The sequence below is a fragment of the Chrysemys picta genome, chromosome 11 (genome assembly GCF_011386835.1).
Source record: "Chrysemys picta bellii isolate R12L10 chromosome 11, ASM1138683v2, whole genome shotgun sequence".
Classification (NCBI taxonomy): Eukaryota; Metazoa; Chordata; order Testudines; family Emydidae; genus Chrysemys; species Chrysemys picta.
In genome coordinates this window covers 78,511,180-78,531,857 of record NC_088801.1, presented here as the reverse complement: position 1 = coordinate 78,531,857, position 20,678 = coordinate 78,511,180, and the positions used below count along the sequence as shown (strand labels likewise).

Below are 20,678 nucleotides of genomic sequence, written 5' to 3'. Positions count from 1 at the left end.
GGTGAGGTGGGGAACAGGGGGGTGGATGAGGGCAGATGGGTGAGGTAGGGAGTGGCGATGGGGGAGCTTGGGCATGCAGGGCTGCGGCGAATCTCCCACCCCCGGAGCAGCGGTGAGGGGACATGCCTCTCTCTCCAGTCCCAGAGCTGCTGCGGGGGTGTGTGTGGGGGGGTGAGGGCTGGGGGAAGTCCTCTCCCTGCTGCAGCCCCAAGGAAACCTGCACCCCAAACCCCTCATCCCCAGCCCCACCCACAGCCCGCACCCACAGCCAAGACCCTCATCCCTGCACTCCAATCCGCTGCCCCAGCCCTGAGTCCCCTTCCACACCCCAAATCCCTCATCCCTGACCCCACCCCAGAGCCTGCACCCCCAGTCGGAACCCTCATCCCCAACTCTCCAAAGTCTACCCCAGCCTTGAGCCCCCTCACACACTCCAAATCACTTGGCCCCAGCCCCACCACACATCATCTCCATATTGGTGCACATAACAAAATACATTCCGCACATGGATGGGAAAAGTTAGAGGGAACATCACTGCTGGTTCCTGGGGGGCTGAAGCCACAGGAGCAGGGATCACATGCCTCTGGGCCAGGTCCAGCCCCAGGAGACTCAGAGCACCGCAGTGTCTGCTCGGAGCTCCGGCCCCTCGCAGGCACCTCAGTAGGGGGAGAGGCGTGGGCAGTGCTCCTATCATGGGCTGAGCAGATGTTCCCTGCTTCCAGTTCTCATGCAGTCCTGAAGGAGTTGCCCGAGAGAACCCATCTGGGGAGGGGGCAGTTGCAGCCCGCCCCCTCCACTCCCTGCCCAGGCCCAGATGCTGGGGACAGGGCCAAGCAAGCCGGAACCGCACCCCTCCAGCACATTTCTGGATTGCTTGGTCCCTTTCACCTTCATTTATAACCTTTCAAACCAGACCCCCAAACTCAGCTGGGTCTGACCAGATACAACCATAGGGCAAACCAGATGGGTGTGCTGGCTGGGCCTGGCCCTGACAGTGACAGCAGAGAACTCCACCATCACCCCAATCCTACTGAGAGATACCCCCCTTCAACCATCCCCTCATCAGGCAGACAAACTGCCCTGGCCCACCTCCTTTCCACCCATTCCCCACTCCTGAAAGCCTGTGTAGGGGAGCTCATTTTCCCTTGCAATGCTCTGAGTCCCCTAGGATGCAGTCAGACCATAGATGGGTGCCCCCTGCCCAGCTTCTCCCATACGAGAACCTAAGGGTTAATAGAGAGGAAGCTAATGAGGCTCCAAGTTGGACTGGCTGATCTCCACCCCGATTCTCAACAGTTCTGACCAAGAGAGCTGGAAACCATGACTCGCTATCTTTGTTCATTTTAATGAAATATATAAAACAAACACACAAAATGAAGAACCTAAACTACTACCAGCACCTCGCTCTTGGGTACACAGTACAGGCCAGATCAGGAAATCTGTCAGTCAACAAGGATCCTGCTTTGGAATCAAGTCATCTGTTCAGCCAAATCATCAGAATAATATAGCAGAAAATCAACCCTTCGAAATCCTGAAACAGGAACCAAGGAGGCAGCTGTCCATTTAGTTATTCATCTCAGCTACTGAATTTCACCCAGGCAGTGGGATCCGCACTGAGCCGCTCGAATATTTCAATACTAACACCAATTGATTGTTCACATTTAAGCCACAACCTCAGAGCTTCCCTCTTCGATTTCACCAGTATGTGGCTAACCTGCGTGGATGTGACAGGTTTCATACACACAGGTACTTGCAGAGCCCCACTGTACCACTGCAGTACAATAGAAAGGCTGGGATGACACCCAGTTTGTAAAAATCAAAACACCAACAATTAGAAAAAGTAACAATAAGACATTGAAATTGACAAGTGATGGAAACGCTGCAGCTTTTGGACTCCCCTGGAGTAGGAGCTAAAGCTGCAGTCTAGGTGACGGGGTCACAGGCTCAGTACTCCACATTCATAAGCAGCTTTCTCAGGTACGGGGAGAGAGGTCAAGGTTGGCACAGCCTGTTGCTGATATTATGACTTCCTTCCCCAGAGGGGATCAGTCTCAGGGTCCTGGAATGTCCATCTTTATTTGACAGGTTGCTGGTGCAAAAGGGCTTCTGCCTTTATCTTGGTCTTTATGGTTGAGGATTCCAGCTCACCCCACATTACAGTCACTCCCCTGAAGTCTCTGGGCACATGAGGAGTGAAGGACGCCTTGTTTACAGACACGGTCGCCTGATCCGTTTCAAGTGAGGCAGACGTTGGGTTATCGTCAGTTTGGAAAAGTCCTATTAAAGCCACCAGTATTCTTAAAATATTGGCTGTTGCGAACCCCAAAGATCTCCAAAATGAAAGAAATCCAAGGACCGTTTAGAAGTTACATTAGCCTGGCCTGGGGGTTAAAAGGCTGAACAGTGACAGTGGGCTTCCTTAAAAAAGGAAAAGGGGTCTCAGCTGCCATAAATATAATGGGTAGCCAAAATAAACAAAAAACCCGAACAAACTACCTATTACCTCATGCATCCACTGCCATTCATAAAAAGAACCGTGGACATCTCCTGACAGACGTTATACATCTTCACTTTGCAGAGATGGGAGGAACTCAGTGACCCATACTGTCTAACTGGGTAAAAGGTTACACAACTTGTTGCCTTATTCATTTTACTTTAGAGCTTGTCCGAAAAAATTCCATTTGAAATAGAAATAACTGTCTTCTAGACTGGGTCCGTGTTCTCCACTACGCTATTTCTCCTAGACATTCCCCCACCTCAGCCTTGGAGTGATGTTTTAGGTCAGAACTCCCCAGTCCAAAGGGGATATATGACATCAAATAAACTTGTCAGGACTGGCCATCACTTCGTATAGTACTAACAAAAAGCGAACCAATGGAAGTCACAGGGTTCCAATATAATTCAGGTAATCCCTAAGTTAGGCTTTAAGCAATAATGAACTTCATGTTTAACTTCGTTTTCGCTGGGAACGAGAACATAGTCAAAGATGATACAATCTTATCATACCTGTTCGTTTCATTTAAGCCCCATTTCCAGCAAGCGAGCACTGCGTAAATGTAGGCTACACCAGCCTAGGAGCTTTCCACATCTGTGAGTTCATTGATCTCTGGTTCTTCTGAGAGAAGTGTTGGTGGAAGGGGGCTCACGTTCTGCGGGAAGGTTTGCATCATGTGAAAAAGGACCTCGGCTCTATATTCACTCCTGCCGATCGTTCATAGTAGCAGGAAGTGGAGGCAGAGTGGTACAACTACAACAGACACAAGAGCAAAACGAAGTGACAAGAGCAAGCACAGAATCAGGACTCAACATTTGTACTTCCAGCTGTCTGAAACTGGAGCCTGACACATTGAGTCCCTTCTCCGTTACCGTCGTCCTAACAGCATGGAAGTCCTTGGTGCTCAATCAGGCTGGGGAAGGAAAGTCCCCTCTAAAGGCATCAACTATTTTTCACTTTGCATCATGGAACTTTGAATCCAAATAGTGAAGGACCTGCCAATGTAGCCCTGGCATCCGTTGGGACTGTAATCAGTGACACTGAACTAGGGAGTGGTGTTAGAAACAAACAATTTTACCTGGACCGTCGTTCATCGCAGCTTCCTTCTCTAGGGCGACAAACTACTGGGCGTCTGCTATATCAGCCCGAGTTCTTCCAAATCCTTGGCCTTGGTCAGGGTATGTTTCCATTCCTCCGGACAGAGTCCTTTACCAAACCACCCAACAGCTGAGCGGAGTTAGTGAGGAATGGCTTCTCCAAACATGCCCAATTTGTTTCTTTAATCTGGTGGCACAGGGTGTAAGTTAGGGACTAGAAACACTCCTGCTTCAGAATCCCCATAAGCCACCAAAGGAGGGGAAACTTATTAAAAATAGATATTCTGCAGTTATCTCACTATCAACACGGAGTTCATTTCAGTCCACATTTGAGCATCTATCACAGGCAAGTTCACAAATGTACTTCTGTTTTCTCCACATCAACAGACATGGACAGCGTTTCCAAATAGGCCACACGCACCCAGTTACTTCAGTTAGTTGTGCAATCGGGGGTTGCTGTTGTTCAGAGCGGACGGAGGCCTAAACCCGCTCCTGTTTCCTTGGCAGCAGGCCCAATGGCTTGGAGCAGCCTCTCCTGGTGCGTGAACTGCACTAGAGCTTCTGCAATGTCATCATGCAGCGGTGGGGGGAAAGCCAAAAATAAATTAAGGAAGGACTCTTTTAGCTAACAGTCATTTCTCCCAAAGTCCTCGATAAATCCGAGCTACATCCTGGAGAACAAAACTGATATTCGATTATGTGACCAAATGGTCTTCAGGAGAGAGAGAAAAAGCTGCAACACGGAGCGGTGTAAGTCACTTTCTCTTTCATGAAAAATGAAATTCCAGATCAGGTTACATCTGATGACTCAGAAATCCGGAGAGCAGATTCCCCCATTGCTTTCGCCTCTGATCAATTCGAATCTGCTTCAGCAACAGCACTTCGTTATTATGGAGTTGTTATTGGGGGGGGGGGGGGGGGCGGGGGAAGCATCATCGTAATAGGGAAAAACTGCCGACCATCTCATCTGCAAAGAATCCCAAATCAGCAGGAAAAAGTCCGGAAGTGGCTTTGTCAATAGACAGAAACTGGGATTTAAACTTGGAATGATGTCACAGTGTTTGGGATCCACCAGGTCTGGGACACTTTCGTTGCCAGCTCTAATGAGTCAGATTTAGGATCAAATTGATACTAATTGCAGAGACGCTCTGGGGGTAGAATAGAGGTGGAGAAACTCCACTGTGCCTCACACAGACGCCAGCGCTGCTGGAGTGAGTGGGCCTAGTGATGGTGATGGGGAAAGAGGAAATCCCTCCGACTTGCCCCATTTCCTTCTGGCCTCGCAGAGGTTGAAATGATACATTTATCCCACTCCTGCTTCTCCTCTTTGTCATATTGAAATATACGGTCAATAAGGAAACTGATAAAAGATAAAATACCCGCTGCCCAGCACCACCTGGACCAGCGTGAGCACAACTGGGAGGGAGACATTTTGTCAGCAAAGGGGGAACTTGGTGACTAACAATCGCTCTGCTACTGGGGTGAGAGTATAAACATGATGCTCAGGGATTGTCCAGACCAGGAAAATGGGTGTCCATTAGGACAGGCCAAAGGGGAAGATGCCAGCTAACCCCAACCCCTGTGCACTGGCTATGTCAGCACTGCAAACATCAGGATAGCTACCTCCAGCATGCCGATGCCAAGGGAAATCCTAGAGCAGAAGACAAACCCCATGTCCATTTTCACTCAGTGAGACGACTTGTGGTCACCCCAATTTCCCCCACCTGATGGAAACTCCTTGCTGGAAGGACACACACTCCAATGACTCACAGGAGAACGGAGTTGGGGGAAAGGAGCACGGGACTCACCCCAGAGAAGGGCGACCTGTAAAAGGCACAAATGGGCAACACACAAGGCAGCTGAGAGAACAGAGGGACACAAATGGTGCAAACAAACCGCAAAGTCACTATGTGGGAATTAGCAAATGTGTTTTGGTTTTTTTTAATCTTTTCTCCGCCCTACACAGAGTTTCTATGCTGTGTCTCTCTCCTGTGAATACTCTGATGTCTTGAAAGGGGTGAGCTCCGGGTGAAACTTTTCCCGCACTCACAGCATCTATAAGGTCTCTCTCCCGTGTGAATTCTCTGATGTACAATGAGGTCTGAGCTCACACTGAAGCCTTTCCCACAATCACAGCATTGATAGGGTCTCTCTCCTGTATGCCTTGCCTGATGTGTAATTAGGGTTGATTTCTGCCTGAACAGTTTCCCACACTCACAGCACTCATAGGGGCGCTCTCCCGTGTGGATCCTCTGATGTGTATTGAGGGATGAACTCTGTGTGAAAGTTTTTCCACACTCAGAGCACTGATGAGGTATCTTTCCCATGTGGATATTCTGATGTTCAATAAGGTCTGACTTTACAGAGAAGCTTTCCCTGCACTCACAGCATTCATAGGGTCTCTCCCCTGTGTGGATCCTCTGATGTTTATTAAGGGCTGAGCTCTGAGTGAAGCTTTTCCCACACTCACTGCATTCGTAGGGTTTCTCTCCTGTGTGCAATCTGTGATGTCGAATAAGGTGAAAGCTCTGACTGAAGGTTTTCCCACACTCACAGCATTCGTAGCTTCTCTCCCCTGTGTGGATCCTCTCATGTTTATGAAGGGTTGAGCTCTGAATGAAGCTTTTCCCACATTCACAGCATTTGTAGGGCTTCTCTCCTGTGTGGATCTTCTGATGTGTAATAAGACCTGAGCTCCGGGTGAACTTTTTCCCACACTCACTACATTTATAGGGTCGCTCTCCTGTGTGGATCCTCTGATGATTAATAAGGTCTGACCTGTCGGTGAAGCTTTTCCCACACTCACAGCATTCATAAGGTTTCTCTCCTGTGTGGATCCTCTGATGTTTAACAAGACCTGAGCTCCGAGTGAACTTTTTCCCACACTCACTACATTTATACGGTCGTTCTCCTGTGTGGATCCTCTGATGGTTAATAAGGGTAGAGCTCAGAGTGAAGGTTTTCCCGCACTCACTGCATTCATGGGGTCTTTCTCCTGTGTGGATCCTGTGATGTCGAATAAGGTGAATACTCTGACTGAAGCTTTTCCCACACACATTGCATCCATAGGGCCTCTCTCCAGTGTGGATTCTCTCATGTTTTAAAAGGCCGGAGTGGCTAGTGAAATGTTTTCCACACTCAGTGCATGTGTTATTTCTCTCTCCTGTGGATATTCTCGGCTGGGCTGTGGTTTCCAGGAGGTCCTGGTGAGTTCCCTGACAATTAATGGAGTTACCCACTTTCTCCGCTGGCTGGTTTCTCTGCTCCCTCTCTGGCCTGTGCTGACTCTCACAGGCTTTGCTCTGCACACGATGCCGGGCCACATTCCCTCTGGAGCCGTGCGATAATCCCCCATGTGGTGCCACTTGCTCAGAATCTTCCTGCTGAGGATTCTGCTTCTTCTCCCCACTCACCATCCCAGCACCTGCTGAGACAGAGAGAGAAACCTCAGACACAGGGATGGAAAGGGGAAAACAAACCAAAATTAGAGCTGGAGAGAGAGAAAAGAAACCTAGTAGCTGGATTGTCCACAACTCTTCCCCACCGAGAGTTCACAAGGCTTTTAGGGACTCCCAGCTGTCTCCTTCAGGCCCTGAGAGCTTTGAGTTGGTTTAATGATCCCTCACCTGCGCAGGCACCTCTGGGGATCTCTCCTTCCTCACAGCCCTGGAGATCCGGGACCCACGGCTCCTCCCCTCGTTCCAGCTGGGAGATCACATCAGGTTTGGAAACTGGACACCCTGCTCAGGGGAAAGAAAACAAGGGAGATCAGGGAATTCATGGGACGTTTCTATTACTTTAACCCCAGCCCATTTTACAGCAGGGAAAGGCTGGGGGCAGCTCCCCAGGTGCAGGAGACTCTGCGTATGAGGGATTTAACTCTCCCCATCTCTGCTGGGAACACACACAGCCAGACACTGCTCAGCAAAGGGGCTCCTAAAACACAGAGACAGGAACTCCACGTTCCAAGAAGTTAAGGCCCCAGCCAGAGGGGAAGTTACCCTGGACCTGCTTCTTCATCCCAGAGAGAAACCCCGAGAGAACGAGGGAGTTGTAGGAGAGCTGGGACCAGTGAGCATGGGCTGGTGGGATTCAGCACAGTGAGGAATAGGAGGGACGTGGGGTGTCATTGAATGTCGTATCTCAGGGCTTGTCTACACTTGAGACACTGCAACTCTAGCACTGTAGGGAGTTAGTGTAGACACTGGGCTTTCCTGTCAGGGTAGCTCATCCACCTCCCCCAGAGGCAATTGCTAGGTCGACAGAAATATTATTTTTTGTTTAAAGATCAACTTTTCTAATTACCCTAAATTCCACAGGTTTTTTTGGAACGTCTTGAAATTTGTTGGGCAAATTTTTCATGGGCATTCAAGGAAGAGTTTGTGGTCCAAATATGGGGTGATTTGTTACAGAGGTTCCTAAGATACAGCTCCCACATATACGAGTAGCTTTTTACAAAAGCATCTTGCTCTTGTAACATTTGCTTGCACACAGCTGGGGCTGAAACTACGGTTCTGATTTCCCTCGATTGAGCTCAGTCACTTGGCGTCGATCTCAGTTAGTAGGTGGCCCCCCCTTGTTGCTTTGGGTTGGCTGTGGTCAGTGAACCCGAGCTACCCCCATGAATGTGAGATTGAGCCCCACATCTGCTACCTTTCAGACAATGCATGTTGTCCTTTTTTCTTGCACTCAGCAGAAGTTCACCTTGGAAGTCTTGCCCTCTGATTACAAAATATTTGGGTTCAGAGTCACATTTTTAAGTGGTCTAAAATCCACACACAGTCTTCCTGGTCTACACTTAAAAGTAGTGCCAGCATAGCTCTGTCAGATGGGGGTGTGAAAAATCACACCGCTAACTATCATAGCTATGTCAGGAAAAGCTCTAAGGTAGACGCAGTTATACTGGCACAAAATCCACTAAAAATCAAGGTAATTAAATACCAATGAACTACATTCATGCCGTTAACATTGCCCAGTGCTGCCTCATGTCTCCCAGCATGTGGATGGGAGCTAAACTTAAACCTTTGAAAACTAGGAAATTATAAGTTTAAATACATGCCACACCTGCAACACAACCTTAACTCTGCCCTTCCTTAACCCCTGAGATGGCACTAAGCATGGGAAATAGTTCAGTAAGGCTGGTGTGAAGGTTTACAAACTACGAATGTAAGAGGCATCTCCTCCATCTCAGGAAGTCTCCAGGTCAAGGCTGGCTGCCCTTCTGGAAGATGGTTTGTTCAAACACAAGGGGTTCAGCTCAATACAGCAGTAGCTGGATGAAATTCTATAGCCTGTTGTCACGGAGTATAGGGGGACTCAGGGCCCTGCACCCCCGGCTTCCTGGGATTCACCATGACTCTCAGCCAGCCAGTAAAGCAGAAGGTTTATTTGGATGACAGGAATACAGTCCAAGACAGGTCTTGCAGGCACAGACAACAGGACCCCCTCAGTTAAGTCCAGCTTGGGGTCCCAGGGCATCCCAGCCCGCCCCCCTTTGGGGGGGGGTCAGAGCCATCTCTGTCTCCCAGCCATCTCTCCAGCCCGCTTCCAGCACACTGCCTTCAGCGACCCCTCCCACAGCCTTTGTTCAGTTTCCCGGGCTAAGGAGTCACCTGGCCTTCAACCCCTTCCTGGGTTCTCATGTTACACTCCAGGAATGCGCCCCCGGGCCGATCCCATCCTCCAATGCAGACTATCCCAGCACACTCCCCTGTCAGCATCCACAGACCACAGTGAGAACAGGCCCAGTTCGTCACATCTCTCCCCCCTTCGAGACCGAACTGAGCAGGGTCACTTTAGCCAGTGACCTGGGGAAGTTCGAACCTATCCCCGTTCCCATGGATGCCCCCGCATCCCTCCCATTCCTTGGTGAGAATTACACCAGGCCCCTCCAGTTTCACGCCCCCCCCTTAGGTTGGGGTGCTTGATGGCACTCGCAGTTCGCATGTGGGAAGGTTTATGCGGCCTGTGCCCTTTTCCCACCCCCATACCTCTGGGGCTCCAACTGGGCTGTGGTCTTCTCCCAGCGCTCCAGTCTGGAGGTCTGTGCTTTGTGCTCTCTTGGTTCAGAGCCGCCCTTTTTACCTTGGCCACCCTCCGGAAAGGCTCCTCTATGCTGGGCAAGGGTCCTAAAGCTGTTTTCCCCTTGTCCCAGGCCTTCCTCCCCCTCTGACAGGGGTCACAGGATCGGCAGTACTGTCGGACAGTAACAAAGACCCCAGGCCAGTAAAAGCTCCGTAGCAGCCTCTGCTGGGTACGCCAGGTTCCCTGGTGCCCTGAGAGAGGAATGTCATGGGCCCGGCACAGCAGCTGGCGGCGATACTTCTGGGGTACCACCAGCTGCCTCCTGATCCCCCCTGACTCCATTTTCCCTGGGGGAGCCCATTCTCGGTACAGGAACCCCTTCTCCCACAGGAACCTTTTCCGGCCACCTCGTCCCATGGTCTGTACCGCATTGAGGTCGGCCAGGTCCCTTATCTTCCGCAAGGAGGGATCTCTCTGTAACTCGGCCTGGAACTCAGCAGCTGGGACAGGGATGGCCACCTGCTCTTTCTCGCCCGCTGGGTCCGAAGCTGCAGCCTCCCTGAGCCGTGTCCCTGGGCGTTCCCTCCCCACCAGGTTAGGGTCCTGCGCCTCAGGCAAGGCACCCCCCCCAAGGCCAGGGCGCAGTGCCCCTCGCCGGCTCTGACTGCGGGTCACAACTAAGGCGGTCTGGGGGTTGCTTGGCCAGTCCTCTAGGTCCCCCCCCATCAACACCTCAGTGGGCAAATGGTGGTGCACTCCCACGTCCTTGGGGCCCTCCTTGGCCCCCCATTTCAGGTGTACCCTCGCTACGGGAACCTTGAATGGGGTCCCGCCCACCCCGGTCAGGGTCAGGAAGGTGTTGGGCACCACCCGATCTGGGGCCACCACCTCGGGCCGGGCCAGTGTCACCTCTGCGCCCGTGTCCCAGTATCCATAAACTTTCTTCCCATCCACCTCCAGGGGAACAAGGCACTCGCTCCGCAGGGACAGCCCCGCGCCAACCCTGTAAACGGAGAACTTTGAATCCGGAGCATCTGGCCCCCCAGAGAAGCTGGCCGGGGGCCCTTCTCTCTCTTGAGCAGTTGATAAGCTGCCAGCCCCTCTTGCGTGGGAAGCCTGCCCCTCGTCCGTCTGGGCCTCTACCAAGTTAACCCGGTGCGGGTTCGGTCTGCTCAGTCTGTCCTTGAGCTTGGGGCACTGGGCCCGAACGTGGCCTCTTCGGCCGCAGTAATAGCAGCTCAGGTCCCGTGGGTCCCCTCGAGCCGGTCGGTTGTCCCTGATGCTGGGCCTTCCCCGTGGGAGGGGATTCCCCATATTCCCCCTTTGGGAGGTCCCAGGGTGACTCTCTCTCTGCATCGCGGCGGGCCTGTTCCTTTGGGGCTCCTCCCTGCCACCCCCTGACCGGCTCTTTACAAACTCATCAGCCAGCTGCCCGGCGTGTCGCGGGTTCTCTGGCTTTCTGTCCACCAACCACAGCCTCAGGTCGGATGGGCACCGCTCATACAGTTGCTCCAGTACCAGCAGTTTAATCAGGTCCTCCTTCGTCTGGGCCCCACCAGCCCACTTGCTGGCGTATCTTTCCATGCGGACGGCTAGTTGCAAATATGAGATCTCAGGGGTTTTATCTTGACCCCGGAACCGTTCCCGGTACATCTCAGGAGTCAGCCCAAACTCTCGTAGCAGGGCCTTTTTGAATAGTTCGTAGTCCCCTTTCTCTGCCTCTCCCAGTTGGCGGTACAATGCCACGGATTTGGGGTCCAGTAAGGGGGTAAGGACCCGGAGTCTGTCTGCGGGATCCACCCGGTGCAGCTCGCAGGCCGTCTCAAAGGCCTCCAGGAAGTCATCCATGTCCTCCCCCTCCTTGTATGGGGCCATGATGCACTTATCAAAGCTCCGTGCAGTCCTGGGTCCCCCCTCACTCACCGCAGCCGGGGGTTCGCTGCCCTTCAATCTCGCCAGTTCCAGGTCATGCTGTCTCTGTCTCTCTTCATGCTGTCTCTGTCTCTCATTCTCCTCCCGTTCATGCTGTCTCTGTCGTTCACGATCCTCCAGCTCTCTCAGTTTTAGCTCTTTCTCCCATTCCAGCCAATTCCGCTCCCCGGATGCCGAACGTCGCCGGGAGGATCCTCTGCTGGCCGGCGAGCTTCGCCGGGGGGACCCCCTGCTGGCCGGGGGGGTCACAGCGCCTTCGGTATTTGCTGGGCTCCTCCCCACCCTTCCCCTAGGCATAGGAAGGAGGGGTCTCGGGAAGCCCTCAGCAGCGGGCTGACCACTCCCAGCTGGGACAGACACTGGTGCCTGCGCTGCATTTGCCAGGCTGCTTCCCTGAGACACAGGGATCAGTTCATTCGCACGATCTTCCGCCTCCAGCTGGGCAATGAGCTGTTCTTTGGTGAGCCTCCCAATGCGCAGCCGCCTCTGCTTGCACAGCTCCACCAGGTCGCTCTTAAGCCGCTTGGCATACATCTTCCTGCTGGCCACTCACCGGCCTGTGTGCTCACAGCTCCCCACAGTTCCCAGGGGGACCCCTAGTGTGCCAGCCCTTCTCGAGGTCACCACCTCTCTGCCAGGGTCGAGCTGCAGACTCCTCCGCCCCTGGGACCACTCGCTGCGATCCCCCCGGGGGACCCTGTTACTGCAAAAGTCCTTCTCGCTGGTCACACACTCCCAGGGGTAATAACCGTCTCTCTCTCACTCTTCAGCACGCCTGGTCCCCGTCAATCCCCCTTCGTTTTACTGCTCCCCAGTCACTTACTGCAGGAAGCGCCGTCCACGGGGTGCAGTAGATCCCGCCGCTGCCACCAGTTGTCACGGAGTATAGGGGGACTCAGGGCCCTGCACCCCCGGCTTCCTGGGATTCACCATGACTCTCAGCCAGCCAGTAAAGCAGAAGGTTTATTTGGATGACAGGAATACAGTCCAAGACAGGTCTTGCAGGCACAGACAACAGGACCCCCTCAGTTAAGTCCAGCTTGGGGTCCCAGGGCATCCCAGCCCGCCCCCCTTTGGGGGGGGTCAGAGCCATCTCTGTCTCCCAGCCATCTCTCCAGCCCGCTTCCAGCACACTGCCTTCAGCGACCCCTCCCACAGCCTTTGTTCAGTTTCCCGGGCTAAGGAGTCACCTGGCCTTCAACCCCTTCCTGGGTTCTCATGTTACACTCCCAGGAATGCGCCCCCGGGCCGATCCCATCCTCCAATGCAGACTATCCCAGCACACTCCCCTGTCAGCATCCACAGACCACAGTGAGAACAGGCCCAGTTCGTCACACCTGTCTTACACAGGATGGATGAATTTTCCTTTCTAGCCATAAAATCTATGACTCTACAATAGACACGAGGAAGGACTGAGAGAACATGTCATTGTTTCTGTTGTGTTCCACAGATGGGAAAACCAGCATTTATCTGCATGCCCCCCAGCTGTGTGCACTGTGTCAGCGGTAACCGAACGGCGCGAGGATCAACTGGAGCAGCTCGGCAGAGCTGTGACTGTGGCAGGAAGAGAAGTGCCTATCAACATCGAAGGACCTAGTCTGCCTCATCTCAGTGCCAGGTGTTGTCGGTGAAGGTGCACAAGGGTGTGTTGTTGCCATGGAGACTGTCAGCAGGCTGGTGGCGCACATGCTAGTAGACTCCAGGGTTGATCAAGGACAAAGTGAAGGCAATGACGCAGAAGGAACACTCAGGGGGAGGGTAAGGGAATGTGTAGCGAGGAGGCGTGGCCTGCCTCAGCACTAGACCTGGGGGGACCACAACCCACCCCTTGGGCTGCAGAACAGGAAAGCCACACCCGCCTCGGCCAGAAGCACATCCTGCAGCATATGTGCGCTGGAGCTGCCTAGGGAGAGGGATGCTTCCCGCACCGCTGCTGGAGCACGAGATCACGGAGGAGCTCCCAGCTCTGCTGCCTGAGGACTGGCCTGAGCTCCCAGAGCCCCTGATCCCAGGGGGACAAGGACACATACAGCACAGAGGTCCCAAACCCAGAGGAGGTAGCAAGTAGCCCATAGAAACCAGATGAGTCTGGTTGGGCCTTGGCCGGATACTAGGCTGGTGTGTGACAGGCAGATCCCTGCTGATCCTGTGGTGGACCACTCCGCCACTGTTATGGCCCTGGGCTGGGACCTAGTGGAGTAGGGTGGGCTCGGGTCCCCCTACCTCCTGCCAGCCCACCCCTGGGGTGTCAGCCTCCCTGCATTAGGCCAGAAGGCCTGTGTTTGGTGCTCACCCCTGCCAGAGCCCCTAACTGCCTGATGCCCTGCCCTGACTAAGGGCCTGGGCTTCCAGATTATGTTACTCTGCCCTGACCATAGGCGCCCATTTACCAAGTTGCCAGGGGTGCTTGACCCCCTGCTCCACGTCTGGCCCTGCCCCTACTCCACCCCTTCCTCCAAGACCTCACCTGCCCTGTCTCTTCACACCGCTGTCCCGCCCTCCTGCACACTGCGGAACAGCTGATCCCTGGCGGGTGGGAGGGGAGGTGCTGACCCTCAGGGGTTCCAGTGTGTGCAGAGTCTGCCCCTGACCGCTGGTGCCCTGCCCTGCCTGAAGGCCGGGTTCATAGACTCACTCTTGCCCAGCCCAGAGCCAGCAGACTGAGCTCTAAAGATGGCTCATTTCCCCACTAATTGAGTGCAGTGCTAAGGGCTCCGCAGGGCCTCCCTGAGGGCCAGACCCGGAGGGACGGCCCACAGGATTACAGAGCGAGGCCAAGCTGGTTTGTATGGAGCAGGCTCAGTGTTTGAGTGATGGCCGGGGGTCGTTACACCGAACCTAAATCCAGACTTTTCCTTAGCAAAGAGAAGATGTCAGACGTCATGTTGTCCTGCCCCTGTGCTCTGTTCCCAGAGCGTCCTGTAGCAGGGGAGGGCAGAGCGCTGGTGTGTGTCAGGGGTACGTTGGGGTGTTGTTCATAGGTGCCGACTCCATGGGCGTGCCGGGGCTGGAGCATCCAGGGGAAAAACTGGTGGGTGCTCAGCATCCGCTGGGATAATCAGCTGTGGCAGCCACAAATCAGCCCTTGCGCATGCAGGGCCCCCTCAGCCTGTCCCAGGGCAGAAGCATTCACTGTTTCCAACCCATCAGTTTGGTGGGCATGGAAGGGGCGGGGGAGCTAGCCTCCCCACGCCAGCTGTTCACCCACCACCCATGGAGCCAGCAGATGAGCGCTTTTGCAGCAGTGTGCGGCTGTAATTCCTAGCCCGGCTCCTACTGCAGGTAAAGGTGGTCCCTTTCCAGGGCAGAGGGAGCAGGGCGCCATTTAGGGAGGGCAGAGGGGGAAATGAACTGCTGCTCCCCATCCCCACTGTCACCGGAGGATCCGGAAGCCTTAGCTGCGAGCGGAGCTAGAAGTTGCTTTGGCTGATAGGGCTGTTCCGGAGATCAGCAGCTGGGAAATGTCAATTCCCCCTTGTGCCGGCTGCTGCTGCTCCGTGGCTGGGAGCCAGAGGGGAGAGCTGTATCGTTCTGTCCACTCCCATCCCTTCGCACACAGAGGGTCTTTAATGGGGTTTCCAAACGCCCCCTCTGGCTGAGCGGCTGAGATCCTGTGCCACTTAGAAACCCCCATGCCAGCCCCCGCAGCAGCGCTAGCAGCCCGGGCACTAGAGGGGCACTCAAAGCACCGTGTGTGGGGAAATAGCTCCTTGTCACCCAGTTGACAGGATGAGTCGGGGGGAGCAGGTTCTGGCAAGCCATGGCCAAGAGAAGGGACCTGATGATGCTGATCTCCTGAAGTCTCTCTCACAAAGCTGGTCAGTTTTATTTTCAGTGTAAGAGTCTATTTCAGGTCTATTTAGTCTATAATAGTCTAATTCAGTTGTATTTTGGTGAAACAGTCATTTCAGTTGTTCCCGAAGGAAATCAGAGGAAGTTACTGTACAGAGCTCTGCTTCTCAGTCCCCACATAACAATGTTTGCTTTCTCCAATTGGGCTATGGAGCCCGGGGATATTTGTTTTAAACAATTCCTGGAGTGCTCTTCGTTCTATCTGTTTTTACAGCCTTAGAACAGGGCTCTTTACTAGCTTCCATAATAGCTGAGTATGCCCTTGAAAGGACATTGTTCAGAGGGCAAATTTCCTTAACGTGTAAGATGCAGCGTGTCCTACTGTATTTTCATTGACGCACGGTTAAGACTCATCCAGTTGGGTCACTGTAGATACATACTCAGGATTTCTCTATCACATTATAAAACCAAACAGTTTCCAGAAGCTAAAACAGGCTTTTGGATCAGTCATTTGTAAAAAATTGAACTTGCATTTACATTTGTTTTTATGTTTTGAATCTTTACTATACCTTGAACAGAAGTGCGTTTTCATTTGTGCTGGAGAAATATCAAATGCAGTGTATAAATAGAGTGCAATGTTTAAGAGCTGATTTCTAATTCCTGAGTAACTAATAGGAGAAGAAGGCACTGCCATTGGAGAAAGGTGATAACATTTGTATGTTCTGGAAATACACCTTCAGGTGTCTTAGAGCTGATGGGAAACACACAAAAGGAAGTATTTCTATACACAACGTACAGTTAGCCTGTGGGACTCCTTGCCAGGGGGTGCTGTGAATGCCAAAACCTTGATACCCCCATTGCCTGTATCACCACACAGGCATGAATGGATTTAGCCTAGGAGGCAGGGTCAGCATGAGCCCCATTGGGCAGGTGGGATCTAGGGCACCCAGAGGTGAAGTGACTTTCTCAAGGCTAAGCAGGGAGGCTGTGGCAAAGCAGAGAATCAAAACAAGAACATCTGAGCCAGAGGCCTGTGCCTTAACCACTAGGCCACCCTTCCTACCCTGAGGCAGGAGAAGCTCCTGGGCCGCTTTGAGTGCGTGGGTGCGGGTGGGTGCTAGAGAGAGCCACCAGGAGAGGGGGAGCAGAGAGAAATGGAGTTGGGGTGGGGGCTCAGTGGCGAGGCCTTAGGGGAGGGGGTGGGACCAGGTTGGGGCACCAGCTGGCAAAACCAAGTCAGGTAATGCTGAAACAGGGCAGAGGAGAGGTGGCATTGTGGGGATGACGTGAATCTGAACTCTGCATTTCCCCTTCTAAGAACCGAGGGGACAGGACTCCTTACCCAGCGAGGTCACGTTCTCATAGTTCTCCTGCATGACGTCTCTGTAGAGGGCTCTCTGAGCGGGGTCCAGCAGGGCCCCCTGCCCCGCGGTGAAATACACAGCCACCTCCTCGAAGCTCACCGGCCCCTGAAAGAGCCCCACTCAGAACCTGCTGCCCCAGCCACAGCCCCACTACTCACGGGGGAGAGGAGCCAATCAAATGGAAGCTCTGAGTAGCTCGCAGTCACCATGGTCCCACCCCCACCCCACTCAGAGCATCCAGGAAACACCAGGGTGAGGGGACCCTTGTCTCTCCCAGCAGATCCAGCACACACCTACTAGCCAGAGACCGATACAGGAGGTGGAGCCCTAGCAGGGTCCAGGGAGAGCTCCCTGGTAGGGAGCCCAACACCCTCCTCATTGTGAGGAGCTGGATACGAAGGGCCAAGTCATCTCCCCTAAACCTCACTGCTGAGTGCCACCTTCCTATCGCACAGCAGCCGCTGGTTACTCGGGTCAGGCTCCAGCACTGGGAGTCTGGCCTGTTTTCCTAGCCCCACCTAGGTGGGTTGAGTCCTCTTCTATAAATTAGGGCATTTCACATCCAGACCTCATGGCTCTGATCCTAGACGCCAGGCCACATATTAAACAAGGCCCAGCAAGTTTGCCACACCCCGGCCTCCTCCCTTTCTCCACCCTGGGAATTTCCTGCCTGTTCCAACCTCCAAACCAGACAACCCAAACCTTCCCACCCCCTGTGTATTGCTGCCCCCTCCCTCCTGCAGCAACCCACCAGCCACCCCCCAAGAATCCCTACCTGAACTGGCTCCGCTGCAGCCATTTCTCTGCCCTGTGCCATGGGAGGACGGGACGAGCTGGAGCGAAATGTGGAGTTGTTCTGCAGCCTGGCAAGGCGAGAAGGGAAATGGGGGAGGTTTCAGAACAGGCTTCAGTTAATTTCACACTACAATTCCCCCGGGTTCTTTCCCAGCAGACAGACACCCTAGATTCTGCCATGCTGGGAAAACATTTGATCTCTTTATTCCAGCGTAGACCTGGCCCCTCCTGCCAGGCTGAGCCCACAGAGACATTTTTAAGTCTCCCAGTAACAGTCTCTGAACAATATGCTAGGGGACAGCAGAACAACGGGGCTGGGCAGGCCCCATGGGGGACTTGTTCCATCCTTCCCCTCCTGTGCCCCTGCCATGCCCTGTTGCTAGCAGGGAACGGCCACCCCATCCCCGAGGCAGCCGTGTCTCTAGGCTCCCCGAACAGCCCCCAGTGACCCCTGATCCCTTTTGGGGAATGGCTCAGGGCGACAATTTCCCACCCAAACAAGGAGAAATCGCTGCTAATAAAATGGTGGGAAACCCCCCAAATCAAAGACTTTAAATGGCCATTTGAGACCTTTGGAAAAAATAGGGCAAAACCCAGAGAACAGAGAGTTCATTTTAGGAAAAGCTGGGGTCTCTCCCTGGATTTTACATCCAGCCCTGACAAGGAGCGAGAAAAGGGGAAGCACCAGCGAGAATTTCTACCAGGATGGGGGGGGGGGGGGGCACAAACAGGGAAAGGATGAAATAACTCCCCCCCCCACACAGACACTTCTCCCCCCCCCCCCCCGCTGCACAGACAGTTCAAACCCCCCCCCGACCTTCCCCCCCCCCCCTTGCAACTCCGGCTCCCCCCTCCCCGACACCGCCCCCTTCCCCTCACAGGGGACACCCCCCCGGCTCCCAGGCGCCCTTGTGCGGAGTCACTTTCCCCGGGGTCTCCCCCCGGCCCCAGGGGTTACCCCGTGTCCGATCTCTGGGGCTGTCCGCCCCACTTCCCCCCCCCACCGCTCCCGAGCCCGGCCCCGGCCCCTTCCTGTGCGTCCGGTGTAGCCCCACAAAATGCTCCCCTCCCGTTTTGCTACACCGGCCGGGCTGCAGCCAGCGCCTGCCCCGGGATCGCCGGGAGACGGAGCGACCCGGGCAGCGGGGCCGGGCCCAGATCTCCGGCCGGGGGAGGGGCGGGACCCACAGCTCCCTGCCCCCCATGGCCAGCCTCTCCCTGCCCCCCATGGCCAGCCTCTCCCTGCCCCCCATGGCCAGCCTCTGATTGCACCCCCACCCCCCTATGGCCAGCCTCCCCCTGCCCCCCATGGCCAGCCTCTGATTGCACCCCCTCGCCCCCCATGGCCAGCCTCCCCCTGCCCCCCAATGCCAGCCTCTGGCTGCACCCCGCCTCCCATGGCCAGCCTCCCCCTGCCCCCCATGGCCAGCCTCTGATTGCACCCCCCCCCAACCCCTATGGCTGCACACACCCCACCCGCCCCCCATGGCCAGCCTCCCCCTGCCCCCCAATGCCAGCCTCTGGCTGCACCCCGCCTCCCATGGCCAGCCTCCCCCTGCCCCCCATGGCCAGCCTCTGATTGCACCCCCCCCCCAACCCCTATGGCTGCACACACCCCACCCGCCCCCCATGGCCAGCCTCTCCCTACCCCCCATTGCCGCCTCTGGCCGCGGACACGTTCGCTGCCCCCCGGCTCCCAGCTGTGCCGGGGCCGCCCCCAGTCCCTGTCCCCGGGTCTCTCGCTCCCTGGGGCCGGGGCGGGCCGGGGCGGGGCCCGGCTGGAGACACCCCCCGGCCGGGCACGGGGGCTAGTGCCGGGCTCTCCCCGCACACACCCGGGGGCAGCAGCTCCCAGCCGGGGCCGGGGCCGGCTCACAGCGGCGGCAGCGTCCGGTCCGGGCCAGGCCCGGAGTCACCCGGACCCAGCTCGGGGGGGCCCATCGCTGGAGCGGGCCTGGGAGTGGGGATCCCCCTGGGCGCTCACACCCCGCGGGGCCCTGGGAGCTGTAGTTCCTTGGCCAGCTCCCTGCCCCGAGCGAGCGCCGGACGGAACTCCATTTCCCAGCATGCCCTTGGCCGCCAGCCCCAGGAAGGGAGGGGGAAGGAGCGGGGATCCCCCTGGGCGCTCACACCCCGCGGGGCCCTGGGAGCTGTAGTTCCTTGGCCAGCTCCCTGCCCCAGCGAGCGCCGGACGGAACTCCATTTCCCAGCATGCCCTTGGCCGCCAGCCCCAGGAAGGGAGGGGGAAGGAGCGGGAATCCCCCTGGGCGCTCACACCCCGCGGGGCCCTGGGAGCTGTAGTTCCTTGGCCAGCTCCCTGCCCCGAGCGAGCGCCGGACGGAACTCCATTTCCCAGCATGCCCTTGGCCGCCAGCCCCAGGAAGGGAGGGGGAAGGAGCGGGGCAGCTTGCGGTGGGTGGGGAGCTGGCTGCTGGAAGGGGGTGGCACTGTGAGTGGGGAACAAGTGGACCTAAGGAGTAGGCGGCTGTGGCCCAGCTAGCCCCCTCAGAGGACTTCCCCAGACTGGATTAGGGCTGCTGGGGTGACCTCGCCTGGCAGCCCCCAAAGAAGGAACTGGGTGGAATGAATGGGCGGTGCCCCTCTCTGTCTGAAGTATCAGAGGGGAGCCGCGTTAGTCTGAATCTGTAAAAAGCAACAGAGGGGCCTGTGGCACCTTTAAGACTAACCGAAGTATTGGAGCACAAGCTTTGGTGGGTGAATGAAGCCTAACAAGGGAGGTGTGTGGATCCCACCAGAAGTTAGAATGAGAAGTAAGGGAGGGGAGGCTCTACTAGAGGACCTGGGCAGCTTTAGGAACAGTACCAGGCACGTAGGAGGATTTCCACGTCGGAGCCATGGAAGCAGAAATCAGCTTTTCCTTTCCAGCTTTATCTAATATTCAGGAATCCAGCACCTGCCTTCCAGATTTGAACACTCTCAAAATTCAGGAGTGCTCAAGAGCAATTTGGGCGGCTGTTACTTCATTTCCCCCAAATCAAATGTGCTGATCCACTGGAACTTGCTGTAGGAAAAGTAGGATAAAATTGAGCAACAAATGCTGGCATCTCCCCAGTGCTAACTAGGACTGGAATTGCTATTTTCAACAGCCACTACCATGTTTTTTAGTTTGTTTAAAAGGAAGACGGTAATATTGCATTGGCAAATTCCCCATAGAAATGA

At 55.1% G+C, this 20,678-nt stretch overlaps 2 protein-coding genes across 7 annotated transcripts in view; one reads left to right on the top strand and one right to left on the bottom strand.

Moving 5' to 3' along the window:
• LOC101942995 (zinc finger protein 436-like) overlaps positions 1-20,678 on the top strand; it is a 194,096-nt gene that overhangs the window by 150,644 nt on the left and 22,774 nt on the right. The gene's annotated exons all lie outside the window — the stretch shown is intronic.
• Positions 1,326-19,506, bottom strand: LOC103307436 (zinc finger protein 883). 5 transcript variants are annotated; one of them, XM_065561226.1, is made up of 6 exons: positions 19,334-19,506; positions 17,479-17,566; positions 16,682-16,808; positions 8,245-8,312; positions 7,218-7,331; positions 1,326-7,015 (listed from the first exon to the last, which is right to left on the bottom strand). In XM_065561226.1, the coding sequence occupies exons 4-6, from the start codon at positions 8,258-8,260 to the stop codon at positions 5,550-5,552; spliced, it is 1,596 nt and encodes a 531-aa protein (XP_065417298.1). In that variant the 5' UTR covers positions 8,261-8,312; positions 16,682-16,808; positions 17,479-17,566; positions 19,334-19,506; the 3' UTR covers positions 1,326-5,549. The 5 variants fall into 5 exon arrangements, with proteins under 5 accessions (XP_065417298.1, XP_065417297.1, XP_065417295.1 ...); XM_065561225.1 differs by lacking the exon at positions 8,245-8,312; XM_065561223.1 differs by lacking the exon at positions 8,245-8,312 and having other exon boundaries at positions 1,326-7,018; positions 19,334-19,505.

What these genes read in the sequence shown, in the direction of transcription:
- LOC103307436 (XM_065561223.1), bottom strand. Translation starts at nt 17,520, where the DNA reads ATGGCACAGGGCAGAGAAATGGCTGCAGCGGAGCCAGTTCAG. An exon ending in TGAGAACGTGACCTCGCTGG is followed by an intron (nt 7,332 to 16,681) that starts GTAAGGAGTCCT and finishes TCCCCTGAGCAG; the next exon opens with GGTGTCCAGTTTCCAAACCT. An exon ending in CCCCAGAGGTGCCTGCGCAG is followed by an intron (nt 7,019 to 7,217) that starts GTGAGGGATCAT and finishes TCTCTGTCTCAG; the next exon opens with CAGGTGCTGGGATGGTGAGT.